This window comes from Coffea arabica, chromosome 6c (assembly GCF_036785885.1).
Source record: "Coffea arabica cultivar ET-39 chromosome 6c, Coffea Arabica ET-39 HiFi, whole genome shotgun sequence".
NCBI classification, from domain to species: domain Eukaryota; kingdom Viridiplantae; phylum Streptophyta; class Magnoliopsida; order Gentianales; family Rubiaceae; genus Coffea; species Coffea arabica.
Window position 1 is genome coordinate 6,848,507 of NC_092320.1, and position 23,693 is coordinate 6,872,199.

The 23,693-nt window shown below is 38.1% G+C and overlaps 3 protein-coding genes across 8 annotated transcripts; 2 read left to right on the forward strand and 1 right to left on the reverse strand.

The window, feature by feature from the left end:
- Positions 1-206: 206 nt before the first annotated feature.
- On the forward strand, positions 207-8,444 carry LOC140008384 (uncharacterized). 4 transcript variants are annotated; one of them, XM_072052480.1, is made up of 12 exons: positions 207-2,100; positions 2,906-2,995; positions 3,075-3,311; positions 3,573-3,794; positions 3,881-3,989; positions 6,080-6,226; positions 6,773-6,843; positions 6,956-7,035; positions 7,200-7,270; positions 7,363-7,406; positions 7,983-8,031; positions 8,220-8,444. In XM_072052480.1, exons 1-12 carry the CDS (start codon positions 352-354, stop codon positions 8,222-8,224), a joined length of 2,874 nt encoding a protein of 957 aa, XP_071908581.1. In that variant the 5' UTR covers positions 207-351; the 3' UTR covers positions 8,225-8,444. The 4 variants fall into 4 exon arrangements, with proteins under 4 accessions (XP_071908581.1, XP_071908583.1, XP_071908582.1 ...); XM_072052482.1 differs by having other exon boundaries at positions 6,782-6,843; XM_072052481.1 differs by lacking the exon at positions 7,983-8,031.
- A 1,202-nt stretch (positions 8,445-9,646) lies between these two features.
- On the forward strand, positions 9,647-17,332 carry LOC113691750 (uncharacterized). 2 transcript variants are annotated; one of them, XM_027210046.2, is made up of 13 exons: positions 9,647-10,113; positions 10,244-10,338; positions 10,482-11,559; positions 11,695-11,762; positions 12,382-12,464; positions 13,219-13,318; positions 13,652-13,737; positions 14,277-14,359; positions 14,746-14,873; positions 14,961-15,062; positions 15,596-15,889; positions 15,971-16,093; positions 16,651-17,332. In XM_027210046.2, exons 1-13 carry the CDS (start codon positions 10,110-10,112, stop codon positions 17,032-17,034), a joined length of 2,628 nt encoding a protein of 875 aa, XP_027065847.1. In that variant the 5' UTR covers positions 9,647-10,109; the 3' UTR covers positions 17,035-17,332. The 2 variants fall into 2 exon arrangements, with proteins under 2 accessions (XP_027065847.1, XP_027065848.1); XM_027210047.2 differs by lacking the exon at positions 15,971-16,093 and having other exon boundaries at positions 9,976-10,113.
- A 199-nt stretch (positions 17,333-17,531) lies between these two features.
- LOC140008385 (double-stranded RNA-binding protein 1-like) lies at positions 17,532-23,161 on the reverse strand. Of its 2 annotated transcripts, none has more exons than XM_072052486.1 (7): positions 22,740-23,161; positions 21,709-21,846; positions 21,151-21,386; positions 20,817-21,033; positions 19,769-19,918; positions 19,452-19,619; positions 17,532-18,026 (listed from the first exon to the last, which is right to left on the reverse strand). In XM_072052486.1, exons 1-7 carry the CDS (start codon positions 22,993-22,995, stop codon positions 17,725-17,727), a joined length of 1,467 nt encoding a protein of 488 aa, XP_071908587.1. In that variant the 5' UTR covers positions 22,996-23,161; the 3' UTR covers positions 17,532-17,724. The 2 variants fall into 2 exon arrangements, with proteins under 2 accessions (XP_071908587.1, XP_071908586.1); XM_072052485.1 differs by having other exon boundaries at positions 17,532-18,044; positions 22,740-23,140.
- Positions 23,162-23,693: the final 532 nt, after the last annotated feature.

A 23,693-nucleotide genomic window follows, 5' to 3' on the forward strand; every position in this document is an offset into this window, starting at 1 on the left:
TTTGGACCACATAAAATTTTTTGACCAAAATCATAGCCATTACCGTCCCTGCCCCTTGTCCCTACGAAATTATCCTGCCAAATTTTATGACCGTGCTTAGCTGGACGCAAACATATTACTCTAGTAGATTGTTTTGTCCTTCTTAAGCTCTATCGTCCGTGCCGCTTCAAATCCCCGAAATTACCTTCTGTCCCTGCACGCTCGTATGTCTTCACCGATTTTGCTGATGTGTCATGCGTCGTCAGTCGTCACCACCGCATTTTCTACAGCTTCTTCTGATATCTGCTCTGCACTAAAGCTCTCTTTCATCGGCGTTACTCCTGGAAGACTGACCAGGACGACGTCGTACGAATGGCTTCCAAATCTTTGCCACCCCGGCGAACCCTTAAGAAGACCACCTCTTGTGAAAGCGTCCCCTCCAAATGCGCGTCAACCCTTAAACCTTCTCTCTCAGCTTCGCCCCATGACTCCCTTCATTATCCTCCGCTTCTCTCCGCCGGCGCCGCCATTGCCACATCATCCCCGGGATTACATCTAAACGACGCCAACCCGAAACTAGAAAAATCATCGACCTCGGCAAGCTCTCGTTCTAATTTAGATGCGGAACCCCAGGGAGAAGTGTTGGCTATGTCGTCGGCAAAAAAAATTGCTGTCGAAGATAAAGCTCAGGAGAGCAATAGAGCGAATTCAGTCTCTTCGGTGGCCGGGATAAGCAGTTGTAGTAAGGCTGATGAGGAAGGAGGGGTAGTTGGAAGTTGTGGGGATGAAATGAGGGGTGACGCTGGAACTGGAAGAGAAGGGAAAGGTGAAAATGAAGCCTCTGAGGTTGACGTGGCGGCAATGGGAGCTGATGAGGTAAGGAAGGAGGGCGAAAGTAGGACAAGGAAAGTGAAGAAGAAAGTAAGGATTGTGAAGAAGATCGTGAAGAGGAGAGTGCCCAAAAGGGTTGTTAAGGGTGGTGTGGTGAATGAGGAAGTCGGGGGAGTGCAAAATGTCGGCAATTGGAACGAGCGAAATGAAGTTACGGGGTGTGAAAAGCTTGATCCTTTGGCCACTGCTTCTACGGACACAGAAACTTCTAAGCTTGATGAGAATGTTGGATTGGAAGTTGAGAATGAAAACTTGAAAGAAATGCAACTGCAACCAACGAAAAGTATCAAGACTAGTCCTAATATTGAGAAGGAAATCAAACCAATGGATAATGTTGGCAATTCGAGCAAGAATGAGTTGGGAATAACGGAGGTGGAAATGATTGATCTTGGTGAAACTCTCTCTGTGCAGACTGAGACGTATAAAGCTGATGCTTCTGTTGCATCGGAAGTTAAGAGTGAAGACTTGAAAGAAGTTAAAGTGGAAGCAATTGACTGTATCAAGACTAGTCCTTCTTTTAAGAGTAGTGTAAAAGGTGAAGATGAGGAGGAGTTATGCGTTTCTAGTGGCAAACACGTATCAGAAGTTTTGGTTGCTGGCCAAAATGCTGGAAAGGAAAGTCAAGGGATTCAAGGCGAGCTTAAAAATCAGGATGTAAAATTTGTCAAAATGGAAAGTGGAGACTTGGTCGCGGACCTGAACACAGGGTTTGTCAAACAGAGACAGGGAGAGGGAAAAGAGCTGGTTTCGGAACTGGTCGAGAACAATGATGTTGGGTTGAATGGAGGAGTTGCATCAAGTTTGGAAACGGAGGCATTAGGGGGAGAGTGTGGGGAGGTAGTGAAGGAAGTAGTTGAAAACAATGATGTTGGGTTGAATGGAGGAGTTGCATCAAGTTTGGAAACGGAGGCACTAGGGGGTGAGGGTGGGGAGGTAGTGAAGGAAGTAGTTGAAAACAATGATGTTGGGTTGAATGGAGGAGTACCATTGAGCGAGGAAATGGAGGCCTTGGAGCGGAAGAAGAGGCGTAGAACTGAAGTTTTTCTTGGTGGGTTGGACAAGGATACGAGGGAGGAGGATATTAGGAAAGTATTTGAACAGGTTGGTCAGGTTACAGAAGTGAGGCTGGTGATGAATGCTAATACGGGAAAAAACAAGGGCTTTGCTTTCTTACGCTTTGCTTCAGCTGCTGATGCCAAGAAGGCTTTGGAAAAATATTCTGCAATCAAAGTAATCCTAGTTTATACCTTATACATTTATTACTTTACATTTGAAATTAGCATCTAGATTAAATCATTTTGACATAAGGATAAACTATTTCTTCTCCGGTACTGCTTTATTAGTTCCCATGCTATAGGAAGTTGAATTTTCAATGTGATTCCGAGCTAGAGTTACTAAGGACACATATATAGTGATTAGAGAGGAAAATTTCACTATTTATTGATATATATATATATATCCTGCACTCCAGGATTTGACCTTTGAAAATGTTGACCAACTAAATTATTTGGAAATGCTGAATGCAAGCATACATTTTACTTGTTGGAAGTGAACCATATATCTGTAGTTCTAATTTTGAAAGGCTCAGTGCTGTATTTAGCAGCTGGCGTTTTCTTTCGAATAAAGAATGAGGCTTATACTTGTTTTAGGATTATAATATGCAACGTCATATAGGGAAGAGTTAAATGAAATATTGTATGGACCTTTATGCAATGACTTGGGATAGAGAGGCTGAAAGATTTGTTGTGTTCTAATCCATAGCTGGATAGATTGAGAAGTTATTTTAATGTCGACTCATTGAGTTACTGCATGATATTTTTGCTTATGATGTGCTGCAAATTCCTTGTAACTCTCGAATGTTGTGACTATCATATGACTAAAATTTCCCCTCTGGATCACATCAATGTGATCATGACTGTTTTCTGAGATGAGAAGTTGTCAGTTGTCTTTGCTTGGTCTGTAAAGTCTTGGTTATGTTGTTATCCTGTGGAAATCTCCTTGTAAGTGACTTTATACAATTTTGTGAGAATATTAGATTTGTGGGAAGCAGTGCGGTGTACGACCTGTAGCGGGGAATGACACAATATATCTTGGGAATATCAACAAGATGTGGAAAAATGAAGATGTAAGCTACTGTGTTTCCTTCTAATCATGTAAACTCCTTTATGCGAGAGTGACAAAATCTGAAAGAGATTTTTTGGCAGGTGGTTAAACTGTTGAAGGATGCCAGGATTGAGAAAATTGACAAAGTTACAGTTATGACTGATCCCAGTAACTTTGAGCAAAATCGTGGCTTTGCATTTATTGAATTTGAGACCAGTAAAGATGCTCAAATTGCCTTAAGTAAACTCCAAAAGCATGATGTTTTTATTAATCAGATGAAGATGAAAGTTGCATGGGCACAACCTTTAGTAGAGCCAAAAGAAGAAGACATGCTAAAGGTCAGTTTTGTTGGAATAACTTATGTGCCCCATGTATGATTCCTATCTCAATATCCAATTGTGAATGATGTTAACAGTTTTGATATTGATAATGTGAATGGGATCTTACAAAATTAATCCTGAATATTAAGCCTCTAGAGAATGAATTGATCTTAATATGCTTCCTATTTGTTTGTTCAATAGTAATTCATATCTGCAACCAAATCTATGTACTAATACCATGATATTATATTAATGTGGACTTAATTTATCTCTGTTTAGGTGAAATCAATTTATGCTGAATATCTGCCATCCTCGTGGGATGAAGAGAAAGTCATGGGCTTCTTCAGAAGATTTGGTGAAATTGAGAGCATTTCTCTTGCTAAGAATCTCCCTTCCTCTAAGAGGAAAGATTTTGCATTTGTCAATTATGCAGTGCGGGAGGCTGCTCTTGCATGTGTTCAGGCATTTAGCCGTGGGCAATTGGATGATGAAGGCACTGAGGTTTCTGGCTGTATATTCAGTATACAATATGCAGACACTTGCATACTTTCTTAGAATTAATCTCTCTGTGCATTCACATGTTTCAGTTAAGGGTGAAAGTATCTCTTGCAAAACCCAATCTGAAAGGCATGCAAAGGAAGCACGTCTCTGGTACAACTGGAAAGGAGCTTAATGAAAAGCGAAAGGCTTCTGAATGTAAGTGGTTTAATCATTTTTTCATGCCCATTTCTTTGTTTGTGCAGACTTGTTTATGATGAAATTAATGTGTTTTATTTAGGGTTTTAGACCTTGGTTACCATGCATATCAAGTTTGAAAGGTAATTATGTAGCATTTAATTCTATAAATACTGGTTACCCTTATGAACTTGATTCAAGATACAATTGTCTTTAATGTTCATCATCAAGATATCTAGCTTTGCTAGTTGATCTATGATGTCATAATAAGAATGGTTGATTGGTGTACCTTATTTTTGATAGCATCTCTTTTAATTTTCTAAAACTTATGCTTGGCTGCATAGTTTGATGACATTTATACTCAAGAGGATTGTTTGGAAAAGAATGCAGTGATATACACAAGGGTGCATTTTTAATGTTAATTTAGACTGAACCTATGAAAGATATATTAGAGGGGTAGGTTATTGGACCTATATCTTTGCAGGTTGAAGTGAGATTTCTTGTCATTTTTGTTTACGTTCATTTGTGGAACTTGTATGGTATGAGCTGTCTTAGAGGCTTTTAGTCAGCTTTAATTTTGTTTTCCTCTCCATTCTCCATACATGTTTTACCTTCTCAGACTTGGGTATACAAGTATACATCTTTAGTTGCCTAAGACTTTGTAAAGACCTGATCAATTCTATAATGCAGAACAGTGTTGCATTTTTAAAAAAATTAAATTTAGAACTATGCAAGTTACTTGACATTGTTGGTTGGATTTAGTAATCAAGTAATTTTGTCTGAGATTCTGCTACGTTCTTTCTAAATTTGTGCTTAAAAATCACAAAGTAGCGAATCAGAAATGGTAACATTATTGTTCTTAAGGACACAGTACCTTCTATTCTCAAAGAGAATGGACTGAAGTAAGACAATTTTGCCAGAAAATTCCATCTACCATGGTGTAGTCATGATTACCTATTGTACAGACCTAGTTTATTGCATATCCACAAATATTATGGGTTCTCCAATATCTTTGGGTCTGTCATTGTGTGTGTGAGAGTAAGTGATTTTGTGTGTGTGTGTGTGTGAGACGGAGAGAGAGAGAGGGAGGGAGGGAGGGAGGGAGGGAGAGAGAGAGAGAGTAGTGTGGAGTGATAATTGGCAAAAGGGCGGAATGTTGTAGGTTTTCATTTTGCATTATCTTACTAGAGAGAGTATGTTATAGTGAGATATTAAAAAGAACAAAAGAAAGATGTTTAAAGATTGATTACTGGTCTGATTGTAGAAAATCAACTAAAGAGACATTTGTTTTTAGAGGATTCCAACTGAAGGTTTGTCATTCAAAAAGGTTAAAGCTGTAACTTATTTATCGTGACACACATTGTTTAAGGCATCACATACAATCAGGGAGCAGGTTAAGGAAATTAATATCTGGAAAGTCATCTGAAGGCAATCAGTATGTCATAGAATTATTGCATTGGTGAACTTGGATCTTTTGGTAACATGCTTGCCTGCTTATACTGGAAAATGGAGCATGTGTATTTGATCCTTCATCACCAGCAGGAATTTGAATGAGAAGAGCCTTTCTTTAAGTTGCTAGTTTGGAAATTTGGTTGGTTTGTGGTAAAAACTTTCAGAACTTATTTTGGAGGGAAGTTATTTATGATAGAGAACAGCTCAACCTCAGAAGACCTTTGGTCCTTTTTGTGTGTGCGCAAGGAAGTTGGGCTGAAAGTATGATTTACAAGTGACCCGCCTTCGAACAACCGAACATCATGCTGTGCTTATTTTTCTGCTATCCTTTTGATTCTGCTAATTTTCCTTTTCATATTTTTTTATATTCATTTCCTCTAATGTAAAGTTTGGAGTTCCTTGGTATAATATAAATGGTGCTAGCCCCAAAAGTGAACTATCACTGCATGGAACACTTTTTTCAACATTGAACTATTACTTTCTGGGATCTATATTTTTCAGTTTGCTAAGCACCTTTTAAAGACCATTGCTTATGTGACTGTTTTATTTACATCTCAATGCAGAGCAGGAAAAGCTCTTGCATTGTATGATATGAGACTCCTTATATTTATAACATCTGTTTAACAGTTTCTTGTTACTTTTGGCTTTCTTTGCTATAGCCATCATAAAAGTTCGTGAACCAAGAAAAAAGGGAAAACCTGCCACCAGTAATCTTGAAGGTACTAGAGTTAATAGGACTGCTTCTGCTACTGATGAACTGTTACTGCTCCTAAGACAGCAAGCCTTAGCAGGACAGAGACAACGAGGTATGAGCATTGCTATTTCACGATGTTGTGTTTTTAATGGTTGTGTTTGGATTGCATTTTCCGTCATTTTTCATGGAAAAATTACTGTAGTGATTTGATATATGTGAGGGAAAAAGGTAATACGGAAATGTGATCACGGAAAACGAAAATATTTTCTGACGGAAACAAGCAATCCAAACAAGACATAAGTTTGTTGCCATACTACTTTTCTTTGTATCGTTTTGAGGGTCAACCTGTTTCACTTGTATGCTAAATTATAAATGTACATGAGGCCCATTTTAATTTAATGCTGTAACACTGATGATGCTAAACATACAAAGGGCAATGTGTGATATTATATGGGGAGGTTTCTAAATTTCCATAACCTATTACGTTTCCATTGATTTGATTTGTGATTTTTATCTGTTTGCTATTGTTTTGGTGCTTTCCGGGTTTAGATACTTCTATTATCTGTTTTAGTAGTTTTTCCATCTCATGCAATATGAAAAAGAGCACTTCATTTCCTTCTTTTTTTGCCCCTAACCTTTCTGAAGTTGTATAATATAGCTTCTGCAGGATTGTCTAACCTGAATTATCAGTATGCTCTTCCTGGAGGCGAGGGACCACTTTCTGCTTTGGTATATTCCCTGAATGCCATATATTGCACATATGATGCCCTTTTCGAAAACCGTTTGTATGAGGATGTTGTTGCTTTGGTTTATGTCTTATATGGTCAAATTACACATGCAGGGAAGCCGCCTCCTTCCTTCAGATCCCAGAGGGTTCCCTCACAGATATATGGACACTCCTCATTTGTCTAGAAGTCCAAGGTATACTTAGCCAGATTCAATTTTTCTCCCCAGTTGATGTGATACTCAAAGTTTTGTTCAAGTATTCCTGTGAAATTGCTTTGCTTTTTTTGCTGCTTCTTGAGGGCAAGCTGTATCGTTGATTTCTCTTTGGATGATGATCTATCTTTTCCTATGATCTCCAGTGCTGTTTCCCATCCTGTTGGTTTGGTATCTTTGCCGTACTCCCAGCAGCCACGGACCCGTCATATACTTGGTAAGCTAAAATGTGTTGTTTGATAAGGTTTTGTCCTCCAGGAAAGACTATACCGTTTTGACATTATACTCTTTTTGCTTAATTTGTTCCAGAACCAGAAACATCCTATGGGTTTGAAGATAATCCTCATGTCGTGGTATAAAACCCTTCTTGCTCTCTCATTTATTGTTGCATTAATAATCAAGATTTTGCGTAGATTGTATTATCTTCTTTGCCATCTAAATTGAATATTAAAATCTTAAGAAGAGTGTTGTGAGGGAGTGCAGTGACCGGTTTGTGCTCAATTTTGTCAAGAAGTCTCGTTCTTAAATTGTTTTGACTTTTAAAGCTCGTCTTGGAGAGAACAAGGAACAAGAATGTATTGTAGTTTGATCTAGTTTGACATGATTTTCTCAGATGCATCTTATTCCGGGAGAGTTAGTTGACTAATGCATTGGATATGGTTGCAAGATAAGTTGATGGAACTCTTGATGCATGGCCGTGTCAAAACATAAAAAGGGTGGACCTGTTCTTTGTTGGAAAAATTTACATATTCTATTCGGGTTTATAACTTAAATGTCTTTAGTTCCCTTTTACTTTGATTTTATTCAGTTAAATCGTATGACATAGTTCAACTAAAGCTCTTTAGTGACGAATCCCAACAGAAAAATTGTTTAAGCGAGATTTTATTAGAAAAACTAATTTCCTGATGAATCTCTGTCTGTCGTTGCAGATGAGGCAACAAGCTAACTACTTTGGGCATAGTGGCATGTACAGAAGATGTAGGTTAAGTCAGCCTTTTTCATTGTTCAAATAATTTTCTTTTATAGTAGCATTGCATGGTATAAAGTATCGCGGTTCATTTGGTCAGTTAACTGGTGGAAAGTCGTACTGATTCTTCTTTGAAGAGCAGTTTGTTGATAGATAGATCATATACTCATCGCTTTGTTTGTGCTCCATTTTTATGCAGATTGAAGGAGGTATTTATGAGGTAAATCTGATGGTGGTCTGCTGGTAACAGTAAAAGACACAGTTTCAAGAATTTTGTAAAGAGGAACCATTTCATGTTGCAAAACTTTACACGAGACGATCTACATAACTACGATATTGTAAATAGTTTCATGTAAATGAACCCGAATGCTTAGAATTTTTGTTGGTCAAGTTTAATTTGATATATAGTCTCTTTCTTTTCTAAGCGGTGGAAATCGTGTGAACTCTTTTGGTGACCAGATATCGTTTGCCTGGCCCTGGCGGAACAATGCAGTCCTCATGGTCACACAGTTTGATTCGCATCGTACGCGTCGTGGGCATGTCTAAAAACTGCAACGAGCAAGCTACATGCTCTCTCTATGAATCGTTCTTTCTTCTTCCATGCATAATTGGCAGCAGGATTACGTGGCTACTGCAAATCCTATTGGCATATTGTGTTTTATTTTACCTAAGGTGTCCCCTACCCCTACCCCTACCCTTTGGTTTGACTCCTACCCAACTGTTACTGCAGCAAGAAAAATTGCAATAAACAGTAGCAGCAAATACAAGGACGATGTTTCCCGAAGCCGTAAATATTGAGCAGCAATGAGGAGTCTGTTTCTACTTATAATAATAATAATGTCTTCGGCGGAGTACGTAATTGATCATCAAAGGCTTTTTAAACAAACTCCTGAAACCTAGGAACAGACGGTGCATAGAATTGGAGTAATTCCCTTTGCCGACTCTGAGAGCGACGAAAGGTTATGTATTAGAACAAGGCACGGAATTTGTCGTTTTGTGATTAGGACTTTGAGGCCACGCATAGCCATCACATGAGATGATGAGATATGAAACCACAAATGCTGGGCAATCGATTCCATCATGTCTCCAATTCCTTTTGTTACGAATGTCTGTTTCCTTTTGTTTGGTCGATTTCATACTTGTGATTGGAAGACTTGAATTAATTGTTTGTTGACCAATCCAGTTAAACGTTTTATGCTGAAATTTTGATTTTGTTTATTAAATAAGGTTGAGATTGTAGTTGAGTTTGATTTGACTGTCTCAAGAAACTCTATATCAAATCAAAGATTTGATTGTTTTAAGAAACTTTATATCAAATTGAGGTTGGATTTTGATTATTATCATCATCGTCATTGTTATTATTATCAATTAGAGCCATTTTTTTTTTTTTGGCAGGTGAGAAAATTTGAAACCAAGACCTTTCACTTTTATATAATTAAAAACTTAAGCACTACTTACCCAAAAAAATTTCAAAAAAAAAAAAGAAAAAAAGAGCAGAGCCATAAGCGAGCAGGCTGGCTTGCAGTTAGTAACTCGATTCGTAAACATACAGAGGTCGTGAGACAGAAGGTTTTGTCTGAGCACGTTTTTCTCGTATATAGCGCACCATGGGTCACGTTTCCGATGGCGGCTTAGAGAGTCAGAGAATCCTGGTACGGGGCCTCTGAAGTAGTATGAACTTGTGGGCCTCGGCTCCTCGTTGCGTTCTCTTCACCGCCCCAGCCCCAACGCGGCGACGCTCGCAAAACCCTAGCTTAAACCCTAATCCCGATTAACCAACTTCAAACACCAGTATATCTTCATTGCAAGCTACGATCTACCTTTCTCACCAGTGCCTGTTTGGATTAATATTCTTCTGAATCTCTTCATAGGCGGTGGCATCTGAAATTAAAGATAAATTTCATACGACGTGATGACTAATTGCCACCTGATTAATAATTTCTATATATTTATTTTAAGGAAATCCCAATCTTTTGTTGAGCTAGCATTTTTGCGATTCTAGTTGAATAATTTGAATTTCTCTTTCTTTGCATTGAGTTTGAGTGAAGGAGCATAAAATTCTTCGAAAAGAGGGGAAAAATATTTTTGAATGGGTAAATCTTTATTTATTTTTGTTTCTAGTAGTATTATTTAGATTGTAATGATCAGAGAAGCAATTGCTTCTCGTGCAAAATATTTTAGTAGCTTTTATTGTAATTTTGTGCCTTTGACTCTCTTCTGCAGAAAAAACTTCTGGAGAAAAGTCCCGGAGGGAGCGTAGGAAGGAAGCTCGGTTGGCAAAAAACAAAAAGAAGTTTGATTCATGGGTCCAACATAAAGTAATTTACCACAAAAATATATATATAAAGGAGGGAGAGAGAGAGAGAGTATTTGTTTGTTTGAATTATATTTCATTTGTTTTCTGCCTCTTATGTGCATTTTCAGTTAGTGCTGCTTATTCATGCTGTTTCTGTGTCTGTAGCAATCCTCCAAATCAAGGAAAGCTTCGTTGGATTTGAAGCCCACATGTGGGAGGAAACTGGAAAATGATAACGAGCATTCGCAGAATAAAGACAATATACTAATGGTCTCGGATGCTGGAATGGACGGTGACTTTGAGGCGCCTTCAGTGGCTAGAAAGAAGATAGGGAAAAGTAGAAATTCAAAAACCAAGTTTTCCGAGTATCTTCAGATGGAAACGGGAAGTAGTGGTATGTCAGCAGAGAAGGATTTGATATTGGAAAGAAAACTCGCAAAGAAGCTCAAAGTGAAAAATGGAAAATTGGGGGGACTAGATGATGAGATTAATTTGTTGCTTGACGGTATTCCTTCAATTTTTGATTCTATTAAGGGGGCCGATAGAGAGATAAAAAGCCTCGAGAATGGTGGTGCATTGTTTAAGCCAGATAAATGGAACATGTCGGAAGAAGTGGTAGAAAGTGAAATAGAATATGGCACTGAAGAAATAGAAAATGAAACAGAATCTGTCAGCGAAGAAATCTCTCAGTCAAACAGTGAGGAGGAGGATAATGCACTGGAGCTAATTCCATCAAAAGATTCAAGGAAGGAGAAGAAGAGGACTAGGAAAACGAAATTTGAAGAATATCTTGGCATGGAGGAAATGCAAAAAGGTGCTCTCTCAGCAAACGAGGACGTAGAATTCGAAAGAAAGCTTTCCAAAAAGCTCAAGGTCAAAGATGGGAAATTACGTGGAGATGATGATGGCATGAATAACTTATTTGAGGGTATTTCTTCTGCTCTTGATTATTCTGCAGATGTAGTAAGCCAGGGCAATCGTGCTAAGGTCCTTGATAATAGCTCTTTATCAAATAGAAGTGGAATGATGAAGTCAGCAAAGCAAGAACAAGCTAAAAGCATGATTGGGATGTCTCTTGAAGCATCTGAGCGAGTGAAGAATGATGGATTGGATGTAGTGGCAGAAAGAGTGCCTACAGCGTCTCATGCATTAGGGTTGAATACAAAATATGTGGCTCCCCACCTAAGATCTCGTGTGCAGGATGAATCAGAAGAGTATGCTCAAATTCGTAGATGTGTACGAGGTATAAAATTGGGAAACAGCAGTTCTCTTTGCAATTTAAAGATGGTGTGTGTGTGAGAGAGAGAGAGAGAGAGAGATTTATGATCTTGTGATGCTAATGGCTGATGTCCTAAATGGGTTTCAACTTGTTTTCCAGGTCTCCTAAATAGGCTGTCTGAATCTAATGTGGAATCAATCACAGGGGAAGTATCCACAATTGTCCAGGTAATGCACTGAACTTTCTTGTTTGCCTTTTGCCTTCTCAAAACGTTGTCTTGGCTGCAAAATTAAGTTTCAACTTTGATATGCCTTTCTTTTTTATAGGTTAGTAAGAGAGGACCATGAAATTTATATTTTGTATGAAATTTTGTGGCCAATTGGTTGGCAATATGCAGTGTGTTAATGGAAACTACTTTACTACTTCAGCCTAATATCACGTATGGGTTTTGTTGATCTTGTGATTGCTAGATCGGATGGTGGTGGGTATAAAATGCGCATTTTTCGGCAACCATTTAGCGAATAGCCTTCAGCTCATCTAGTCTGGCATGTTTTACTTTGTACTTTGCTCTAGATGTTTGAAATGTGACTTTTAAATGTATAGATGCAGTTCGCTGCTGTTATTTCACAAGTGTTAGGGCATACCTAGGTGAAAGGTTTGCTGTCATGTCATGCAACTGCTGTTTTGAGTATGTTAAACTACAGAGTTACATGTATATTTTTGAAATTCAATGTGAGTTGTGTATAATTACCATTAGTGCATATATGCTACTTTTGTTCTGAGATTCTATTGGGGTGCCTTGCTTAAATTTGCCATGACAACTTTCTTGTTTACCTTTAATTGCAGTCCGTTGGTCGAAGTGTTGGATCTCAGATTATTATTGAAGAAGTTCTGGAATCATGTTCTGGTGGTCCTCGTGGCAATGAACAGTTACGTATTGCGAATATTTGTCCTTGACTTTCTGATGTTTTCTCTTGCCTTAGGTTTTCTCTCTCGTACTGTATGTGCAAGAGACATTTTCTGGCTGCTTGCTTTTCTTTTTTGTTTCATAGTGAAACTTGTTTTGCAACTTTCATGAACATTTTTTGGTAGAAAGCTCCAAAAAACTATCAGGTTCACCTCAAAAATGTTATATATATATATATATATATATATAACGTGTTGGTGGCCAATACAGGGAAAATATGAGTAATTATTTCTTCCCTTGATTGAGGGCCAAAAGGCTCAATGCTTCAAGTGATTGGAGATGATTGAACCTTTTAACTGAGGAAACTGGCAATGTGCTATTCACAGCATGACTTATGTATTTAAGTAGAGGGAAGAATATGTCCTGGTTACTGACCTGCATGAAGTGTTTGAATTTTCCTAAATTCATCTCTCTCTCTCTCTCTCTCACATGAGCGCATGCGCACACAGTTAGACAACACACGGGCACTGCACTATTTCAGTCTTAATTGAAGGATTCACTCAGTGACTTGCATCGCTCACTAGATGTTACCAGTTGCGAGAAGTTTAGATTTAGTTAGATTGGCTCTTAACCCGAAAACCAGCAAATGGAGTTTTCAACAATGCCAGCAGCCTCTAAAACATGATTTGTTTGAGCTGTTGAAGAAATATGTAGTTGGTTGACACAGGGTTTGGTTTTTATCTTAGTATCATCATTTTCCATATTCCTGTGTCCAGGTATGCTGCTACTTTTGCGGCTTTCAGTGCTGGCATGGCCTGTTTGGTTGGGATTGATTTTGGTGCAAAGCTTCTTGCCTCATTGGCCAAATGTTTTGAGGTGAATGACTTGCTCTGAACTTCTTAAGCTGTTATGTGTTACTAGTATTCAGTTTTTGTCTAATCAACCTTTGGAAAGTCAATGAATCTTGGCATCAAAGAAAGTTTTTGGTTAGCAACAATATCATCAAAGAAATAACTGACTGAATATATAGACTGTGAAGAGAAAGAAGAGATTACCATTGTAGTGATTAAGATCTAGGGCACCGATTGAGCACGTATAAACAATAAGGCTTTTTGCTTGCTTTTACCACTTATATGTATCTGTAGAATATTTTGGTTTGTATTTCTGCACTTTCAAGAAAATTTTCTTAATTTTTATTTCTGTATCCAGATGGAGTACCTGGAAGAAGACAATGTGTCCTTGAGGAATCTGACTCTTCTGCTTTCCTATCTGTACATATTTGGGGTTTGCACAAGGTCGGGTACTTGCAAAAGCCAAAAATTCCACTCTCCCTTGAACCTCTTCTCCGTCATGCTTTACCTGCTTAGAAATAATTGATATTTTCCACTATCTGATGCTTTTAGGTTATTCCTGTGATTGCCACGGGTCAACAACCAAATTGCAACACACAATCCAGCATGAAATTCTGCTGATTAAAGCTACTGTGTGTGGTTTTTTATTTACTTATTTATTTATTTATTCTTTCAACTTAATTTTTCTCTGGTGGAAAACAAGAATGTATATCTACTTAAAAAGGGAAAACAAATCACTTATGTGTGGAACTACTATGCCCTACACCTTCTAGGGTAATAATTCAAAGTAGAGTTTTTGCCAAATTTTAGTTCCTGCAAATTGCTGAATCTGCTACAATCTGGCCGTCACCATTAGGACTAACACTTTCTTTGTGGTTGAAGGAATTGGTCAAGAATATTAATTTAGTGGATAGCATGTTTCTTTGTTTCATCTTTTTATTGTATTGATCTCTTGAAGTAACTTTTGTCTTGTTATGTTTCAGTGACTTGGTATATGATTTTATGATAATGCTGAGCAAGCGATTGACAGAGGTTGATGTTTCTACAATCTTGACCATCCTGCAATGTATGCCATCTTCCAGCATATAGTCCTTTAGAAGTAATGCTGTCTAGGTTTGCATTTGATGCTTTAAGAAGTACTAATTGTTTATTAGTAAGATTTTTTTAGGAGCCAGTGTTCCTCTGCCTCGGAGCTGAAGAGAGAGCTAACTTGCATATCTTTGTCCTTACTATGACTGGCTTTTCAACTACAATTATTATTATAATCATTATTACTATGTTAACTTGTAATTTAACTTTTGATCTGAGAAACAAAAGAACTATTACCTGCAGGCTTTATTCAAATAATTCTGTTCTTTACAATATGTCAACCCATTGTTACTGAATCCTGAGGTTTTTTAATTTGGCCTTTCAAATTGAGATCTCATTATTTCTTCTTGTCATTGCAAGCAGCTTGTGGGATGAAAGTGAGGGCTGATGATCCTGTTGGCATGAAGACCTTTATCCAGAGTGTTCAGCAAAGAGCAAATGAGTTGAAGGCTTCATCTGGAAATGGGCAATCAAATATGAGCGGGAAAAGAGTACTCTTATTATAACCATAAAGAGTGCAGTTGCCTTTAATTTTTACCTCTTCTTTTTTCAATACTTAAACTCTGTCATTGTTGCAGATGGAGTTCATGCTTGAAACTTTGTGTGATATAAAAAACAACAAGAAAAGGCCGAAGGAGGAAACAGTACAGCATACTCGAGTAAAGAAATGGCTGCAGAAGGTATATGCTTAATGACATTTCTGTCCTTTATAGATGGTTGTTCACAAGTATAGCAGTTCTGTGAAATCTGCTCTATACAGTATATCTTTGATCCATCTGAAGAGGTACTTTAGACAAAATGATCATGTTCTTCAACGGGGGCAATAATCACCAGTTTGCTGCCATTTAATACAAGCTATCTGAAGCGTTGATCTGTGTTTCATTCTTTAAAACCTGAACATTTATCACAGTATCTCTTTTGATATACTCATGTGTCATTTGGTACTTAAAAGGTTGAGTTTGTGAACAAAGATATATTTTCTTGGTCTTGGCAACTATGTTATCTGCATTCGGGAACGGAGAAGGAGAAGAAGAAGATTGCCTGTTTTTCTCATTGTATAGGGATTCTAATTGAGAAGGGCATATTTAATGAGGGTTGCGTGTTTAACAATCTAGTGCTTGTGATTGTGCAGTTAAAATTAAGTCTTCTGTTTTATATATTCACTATAAAGCTTAATTGATTGTTTCAAAAATTATTTAAATTCTTGATGCAGGTGAGAGTGGGTGATATACTGATTGGAGGTCTAAAATGGAGCAAGCTTCTTGATCCTGAGAAGAAAGGTCAATGGTGGTTGTCGGGTGATATTGGTTCCACAAGTGACAAAATTGAAGACGTTGCCAGCAAAATTGACAGGGAAGCTCCGGAGGCCCAGAGAATGCTGCAGCTTGCTGCTGCTCAAAGGATGAACACAGATGCTAGAAGGGCAATTTTTTGTGTAATAATGAGTGGGGAAGACTTCAGAGATGCTTTTGCAAAACTTTTGAGTTTGGATTTACATGGAAAGCAGGTTAGCCTCACTTTGTGTTCTTCATTCAATCATACACTGCTCAAGTGATTGGGCAACTTACTCTCCTGTCTATGTTTCCAGGATAGAGAGATAATCCGCGTTCTTCTAGAGTGTTGTTTGCAGGAGAAAGTGTTTAATAAATATTATACTGTTCTTGCTCATAAGTTGTGTAAGCATGACAAAAACCACAAGTTCACTTTACAGGTAATTAATTTTCCCTTTAGGTCAACAGTGTTGTCTTGCTTAGTTTGAGCTAGGGTGTGGCTGTGTGTAAAATTACCAGTTTTTACTTCAATGTTGATTTTTTTGACTGATCATTTCTCATTTCTTTTTTTTTTTGGCCAATTTCATGGGAAATCAAACTGGGAAACATATAGTAGCAGTTCTTTTCCCACTACACGTTGAGAATCTCAAGGAACAGAACCACCCCCCCCCCCTTTTTCCCCCTTTTCCCCTTTTTTCAGAAAAAATAAAACCTGTGGGTCCCCACCAGTTCAGAAATAGCTCGAGCAATCTTTGTCAGTTATGTGAGCCATTAGACGCATCAATCACATGAAATCTGTGCTCCAAACTAGTTTTGTTGATAATTTGTGATAGTGGCTGCAATTTTGAAGATCAAGTCATGACAACTGAAAAGTGGTGTCTTACAAATTCTAGGTGTAATTATTGCAAGCATACATGGTGAACATGCATTTCGTCCGTATGTGGAATTTATCTTTTGATTTTGGATTTACTTACCTCGTTTTTGATATTGCTCACAGTACTGCCTCTGGGACCATTTCAAAGAGCTTGAAACAATGCCACTGATCAGATCAATGCACCTAGCAAAATTTACTGCTCAGATGGTCGCCTCTTATAGCCTCTCACTTGCAGTATTAAAAGCAGTGGATCTGAGTGATGCTGTGGAATTAACTCCAAAAAGAATCATGCATTTCCGGATGCTATTTGAGGCCATTTTTGAGTTTTCTGATGCACTAGTTTGGAATGCATTTTCGCGTATTGCTGGTACTTCAGAGTATGAATCCCTTCGCACGGGAATCAAATTTTTCGTCAGCAAGTACGTTATTAGCAGCCGAAAACCCCTGGAGCAGAAATTTAAGATTGCAAAGAAGGCTTTGAAAAATGTGAAAGGGCTCCTTATGTGAATCTTGGAATTTTGCTTCCTTGCAGCTGAAATCCGTTACAAATGTAATTATGCGGAGTAAATTTGTGTAATTCAGGCGCATGTAGTTCGGGTGGGGTCTGCCTTGAGTGATGTGGAACAGGATAGCGTCATGCTTATTCGATTTTCTATATTCGCCGCTGTCATCCTCTCATTGGCTTAGATTACTTGGGAATTAACAAAGCATTTGCCAGTATGAGTAACATCCTGATGGTGAGGATGCATTACAATTGGCTACCCTTGTTCCCTCAAAAGGAAGGAGAAATAATTCCTTTGCTCTCTTCCCTCGGTCCGGTGTCCATTGACAATGTCTTGACAGCAATTTACATGAAATATTTGCAACACCATCCCTCTGTCTAGGAAGTAGGAACCCCGAGCGTTAAGACGACCAGGGAGCTCTAGAACCACGTGAACTAAAGGGTGAGGTAAGAGAAGCTAGCAAAGATAAATGTGGAACGTTAATAAATATTGGGCAATGGATGCAGCAAATGACTGGAGAGCGGCAATATAATTCCATCTCGGGGCTTAAAAAATAGCATCCACCTTGACATTAACAGGACATGGGAGGTTAAGGTAGACTTTCCTCAAGAGAACTAAAAAACTGAAAAACATTGGGCAGACACAATTCCGTCCAATATTCTCACAATAGAAGATCAAGAGCAATGGCGCATTACTAAGGCTGCTGATTTTGATTCAACTCCACTTTCACTGCCACCCACTTGTCATCACTGTAGGGCAATATGGAGGCACCCTCAGGAATTTCCATGGGTGATCCACGGGGAAAAACTAAAATCTTGGTGCGACGGGTATTACCTCCAGCTGGTTTTGCAGCATCAGATTCCACAGACACAGAAGGCATAGAACATGAAGATGGGGTATTGAGTGATGCAGAGGAAGGAGAGGATATTTCAGGCCGAGATTCATGCATGTTTTCTGTTGGAGAACATCTGTACCTTTTAGCATTTTTCTCTTCTCCTGGAGAAAGAATAGCAGCTAACATAATGATCAATGAACATTTTAAGCATCAAGCTAATTGGTAGATAATTCTGCTACCTCCTATGCTCATCACTGAATTCTGGAACAAAAGAAAATCCAAGATTCTACCATATAATAAATTTTAAATTTCAAAATGATGCAAATGAGAGTGATTGTTCAATCTACTACCCAAATACTCAAAAGTCCTTTTTCAAGGAGTAACAGGTCTAGGAATTGCAAGGGATTGGAAAGGGGGTATAGTCGAGGCATGCAGGCTACAAGAGCAGGAAAGAAGAGAGGCTGCTCTAGAAGAAGTTCTAGATATCAGACAGCCAAAGCTGTGGCAGACCAAAGCCAAGCAAGCTTATTGCTATAGAATTGCAAAAGTTCTATAGGATATATAGACCAGGCAAAATGTTTTAGACTCCGCCGATTTTCATTCATAGATATGTCATGTAATGAGGTGAGTCACTCATCAGCAAAGTTTTCTTCTAGCTTAGTTGGGGATCTAGAGTGGGAAGTTAAACTTCCCCCTGAGGTTTAGGAAGTTAGTGCAGGCAGATGTACGGGGCATTTGCACTGTTATATAATTTATCTTGTGCGACCAAATTTTTGATACATGTGTGCATGTGTGTGTGAATGACAGTTACCATTTTGACCCCCAAAAAAAAAAGTATCAAGGAGCTGCAAATTCTCAAGGCTTAAACACACATTTAACAGATAAAAAGGACAAATAAGCAATAGCAAAACACATCTAATTATACACCTTGTGGACTGACATGGAGATGGTCAAGAACATAGGACAAAAATCCTTCAAAAAGCAGGCTAGACGCCAATGCACTTAAAACCTTCATCGGCTATCAAAGGTGAAATGCCACAAAGGAGAGAATAGACATGCATTTAATTTAATTAACCCTGAGTCTACCAGTCTCAAACAATGGGGGCAACCCCATCTTATTCCTCGTGCTTTCTGAAGCTAAATTTTACTCTGTTAAAGGAAATTAACTTTCTTCAACATTGCTACAGACTGTTTCTGACTTCATTGACAATTCCATCATTTTCTGTCAAAATTGGCTGTGATTGAATTTCATTATGTGCCTAATTTTTTATTTTATTCAGAATAATATTGCCTTTATTTCGAATGATTTATTGATTTATTTATTCAATTGAGTTCTACTTCCATTCGACGAGAATCTGTAGCAATATTGAGGTAATGTTTTAGGACCATAACCATAGAAAAAATTAATGTATGAAAAGTGCTTCAAAATAAAGAATGTTCTTGCAGGACGGCTACTAAGTTTTATATCACGCATATACTGTTTGATTGACAAAATAGAAGAAGTGAACTCCCAACATTACCAATCCAGCAAAATGTTTACCCAAAGAAGTGGTGGAAATATAGTATCAAAAGTCATAGAAAGTCACCTTTAACTGCAGCATCCAAGTTCTCCTTAACTGTAGGTATGGGCTTCGGCTGGATATTCTGCTGCAAATCATTACCAACAACAGAGTCCACACTCGAATCAAATAGCTCTGAGTATTCCTTCCTTTCACTACCAGATGTAACTACACTAGATTTTCCATCCATTTTGCCTGAAAAGAGGGATAAGTCATTAATGTCAAAAAGTTAAGTACAGAATACCTCATGTTTAAAGAGTAGTAGGGAACAGAACATAACACTATACATCTAATACAGAGATGGAACAAATCAAGCAATATTAAGAAGACCATCACTGTCTCACCAACTGCTACTCCCATGTGATATTCTTCAGTGGTTTCTGCTCCTATGTTTGGCTGGCACTTGTCATTAATGGCAGGTTCCAAGCTAAGAGAGGGGACCTCCAAAATATCCTTTGTGCTGCAACCAAGTGGGAGATTATTAACTGTTGTACCTGCAATCAAATGTACAAGATAAACTAATTTAAAAAACAATGACTGACTTAATGGCTGTGCAACAACCCCTAAATATCGAATGCACTGGTTTCTCGGAATGTTGGATTGGTTGCACAGTCTAACATGGCACTTCATTCCTGTATCTACTTCCTCATAAATCAACAGGCCAGGGCTCTTCCGTGCGCTATGTTTTTTGCTAATAATATTAACTTAGCTATATAAGAGAACAAATTACAGAATACTTAAAAGAGTTTATCAGATGTGATTCCCAAACCCTAATTGTAATGAGTCATGTGGTCTAAATTTGATGCCTAGAACTTGTACCACTCTTTTCATTTCTGCTTTACCTTTTTCATTATGGCCTTATTGTTCTACACAACAGCTTGATTCAGAGCATCAAATAAGAACCTTGTTAAAACCCAATTATTCCGACATTCCTAAAAAGTCAGAAATTGCAGTGCCAACTTTTCCATCCATTTGTTAATGAAAGAGAAACTATTGGGCCCATAATTTTTTTCCCCTCTGCTGTCCAATTGCAAGTTCCAAGATAACTTTACCTTTAGCAATTGGCAAAGCAAGACACCAGGAATCTCCTACAACCCATGTGTAACCATTAGCATAATTATAGTGCTTCTTTGGACATATAGGTTCATTGACAAACTAAAAAGGATGATGTCTATATATCATTGTGCTTTTATCAAAGCAAAATGAAATAGCGATAGAGCTCGCTATCTTTTTCCCCTAAAAAATTACAAAGCTCAAATATATTAGGCACATAGTAGTGATTTTTTATTTCTTTGCACTGTAACTCAAGAATTGCTGAACACTAAGTCCATTAAATGCTTTAGAAGTACTCAAATCAATTGCTCTCTGTCAATTGACAATAAAGTTCCTTACGCTCCATAAGACTGTTGTAAGCCACCTTAGCAGCACTCATCTCTGACTGCTTCTTGGTTTTGCATTCTTGACCTTGATAAGTTTTACCTCCAACTTCAATGGTGGATACAAAAGTCGGCATGTGAGATGGACCAGTTTTTACTGTGCTATATGATGGAAAGTAAAATCCCTCTTTGTGGGCCAATTCTTGTAATAAAGTCTTGTATAGGCCTTCATCCTGTGATCATTTTAGAAATATACGACCACATTAGGCAAGAACATGACAAAGAAAGCACCAAAAAATGTGATGAAGAAAACATTCTTACAAATTTAGAAAGGCTATTAGCAGACTAACCTCCTGAATTTCACCAAGAGATAATGACTCCAAAGCAACTTTTGCAGCTGCATGTTCAGCATCTTTCAACGTAGGATAACATTCTAGAGTTCGGTAAGTTCTTCCATCAATCATCACGCTAGCCCTAAATAGACGTGCATGAGGAGGACCATCAAACTCATAAGAATACTCAGGAAGAGCAAGACTTTTCTTCTGTGCATAATGCTGCAACCGACTCTTGTAGACATGCAGCAAGTCTGAAAGAGATGATGATAACCATCAACAGGAAGATCATACGCACATGAGTAACTTATCATGGATTTCCTGAGAAGATGAATCTACAAGCCAAAGAAGACAGACATGACACAACTACACATGGACTAAGCACCGTTGCAATAAGTATACTACAACACCATTGAGGATATGACAACATACACTAGTCATCATGGTCATACAGAAAACAATGCCTCCAAATCACTTTTTAGCCGCTCTAGGATATAATCTTGTTTAGTTAAGCTGTTCAAAATAGGCATCATAAAGAACATTAAAGTAAGGAATAAATCCAACATATTTGCTGACCTTTGGCCCTACTTTCATCCTTGTGAGCCAGGGGTGTTTCATTGACCGGACTCATTGCAACATTTCCTCCAACCTTTTGATGCAAGTTATCTTTCTTTGCATGTCTAACATCCACAATACTGCTGGATGCCGCAAAACCTGTGGAATTCAATATAAAGTCCGTGAAACATATCTAATTCCAATACTGAAGCTGAAACTACTCATATTCCCTTGAAAATGCATCTCAATTTCTTACTTGAATTTGACTAATAAGAGTGTTAATTGACTATGTTTAAGGCTGTGTGCAATAACAACATAGAGCTAAGAGCAAGACAACAAAGAAATATTGTCATTTTTTGAGCAGATAACAAAGTAATAAAGAGTTACACACAAATCATCTAAATGCATTCTGTTAGTAACAAGCAATTACAAGATAAAGTGTGTCATGTCATGAGTTTCCATAACTTAAAACACAAAACAAGCAAATTATTTACTAGTACCAAATTTATGGTAGATGTATTCTAATAATTAGAAGTATAATTTATTATTGCCCAAAAACCTCAGAACTTGGAGGATTCGTGTATTTAACTGAAATACAAAAAAAAAAAATCAGGCTGACTTGCTCGGAGAGTTACTAGCAGTTATACGTCGAATTCAATTAGTTTGAGCTGAATTGAGACTTCTAGCAGTGGTTCTGTATACACCGAGTTGGCACAAAAATGTACGACGTACCAGAATATAATCACACACCACAATCTTATACACCCTATGTGGACGCGTAAATAATCCATTCACAGCGCCAGTTAGACGGTTATATGCATGCACTGGAAAATTAAAAAAAAAAAAAAAAAAAAAATTGGCCGTAAAAAAGCAACCAAATTTAAGATGCAACAACTAAAGCTGAAAGTACAAACGGAAAATGCATCCGCAAAACTAGTGAATCAAATGAAGATTAATATAATTCAACATCAAATGATGTATCAAAAGGGGACACGTTTGGGTAAACTTGCGTGAAATTGAGGATGAAAGAGAAGAAAAACATCGTATCGTACCAGGAGAAAGAGGAGGAGGAGGAGAGGTGACGGAGATGGGGGAGGCAGAGAAGTGGTCGTAAGCAAGCTTGGCAGCGACATTTTGAGAGTCTTTTGATGATTTGCACTGATTGAGGGGCGACTCGAAGGACATTCCGGCGACGGTGACAGTGGTGGTGAAGCGAGGGCAGTGATCGGGTCCATCCTTCACCGTTGTATAAACTGGTAATTCCCAAGCATGCTGGTGGCAAAGTTCTTGTAACTTCGACTTAAACATCTCTCTTTCTTTTTTTTTTTTCGGTTTAATTGCTGTGCCTCTGTGAGGTTGTTCTGTAAATGAATCTTTTTTTTTTTTTTCTTATTAAGTTTTGGTACAGAGTAGGAGGAGGAGGAGGAGGAGGAGCGAGGCTGAGGAAATCCGAAGCAGAGTTTAGTCGAGAAGCAGACAAAGGAGAATCGCGCTCTGTTTGTTTTTGAGTGTTAGTTCTGGGTTTTTTTTTTTTTTTGGGGGGTGTAACGTAAATTGCGTTTGGCTGAAGGAGGCGGGATTTTGGAGGGGAATCTAGATACACCTGATTTTTATTTATTTATTGAAGCCACAAGATACATGATCTGATCAGTGATCTGTACCGGTATATATGGATCCCTAACCTACCCTACCCGCTGACTATAATTATTTTTTTATTTTTTGGGTACTAATGACGCCGTGTCATGTAAATGTACGATAAGAAAAAGGTCGATTGACTGCAGCCTAAGATTTGTGCTGATAGGGAAAGGGTGGAAGGGTATCCCCGTCACGAGCCGGAGATCAGATGCCATCTAAGTATTTAACGGGAACTTTTTAATCTGTCATGGGGTACAGCAGGATTTTAGCATTTATGCCGTGCCAAGGGGTTAACTTTACCACGCATTAGCAGTGTGTCAGTTAACCATTAGTACAAGAAAACGACAAAAGGACGGCCATAGCTTAGACTG

Coding starts and splice junctions, on each gene's coding strand:
- LOC140008385 (XM_072052485.1), bottom strand. CDS start 22,995: ATGTTTAAGTCGAAGTTACAAGAACTTTGCCACCAGCATGCTTGGGAA. Junction 21,034..21,150: donor CTCTTGGTGAAATTCAGGAG/GTTAGTCTGCTA, acceptor AAATGATCACAG/GATGAAGGCCTATACAAGAC. Junction 19,919..20,816: donor TTACAACAGTCTTATGGAGC/GTAAGGAACTTT, acceptor ATTTGATTGCAG/GTACAACAGTTAATAATCTC.
- LOC113691750 (XM_027210046.2), top strand. Junction 13,319..13,651: donor CATTGGCCAAATGTTTTGAG/GTGAATGACTTG, acceptor TTCTGTATCCAG/ATGGAGTACCTGGAAGAAGA. Junction 14,874..14,960: donor CAAATATGAGCGGGAAAAGA/GTACTCTTATTA, acceptor TCATTGTTGCAG/ATGGAGTTCATGCTTGAAAC.
- LOC140008384 (XM_072052480.1), top strand. CDS start 352: ATGGCTTCCAAATCTTTGCCACCCCGGCGAACCCTTAAGAAGACCACC. Junction 2,101..2,905: donor AAAAATATTCTGCAATCAAA/GTAATCCTAGTT, acceptor TGAGAATATTAG/ATTTGTGGGAAGCAGTGCGG. Junction 3,795..3,880: donor TGGATGATGAAGGCACTGAG/GTTTCTGGCTGT, acceptor CACATGTTTCAG/TTAAGGGTGAAAGTATCTCT.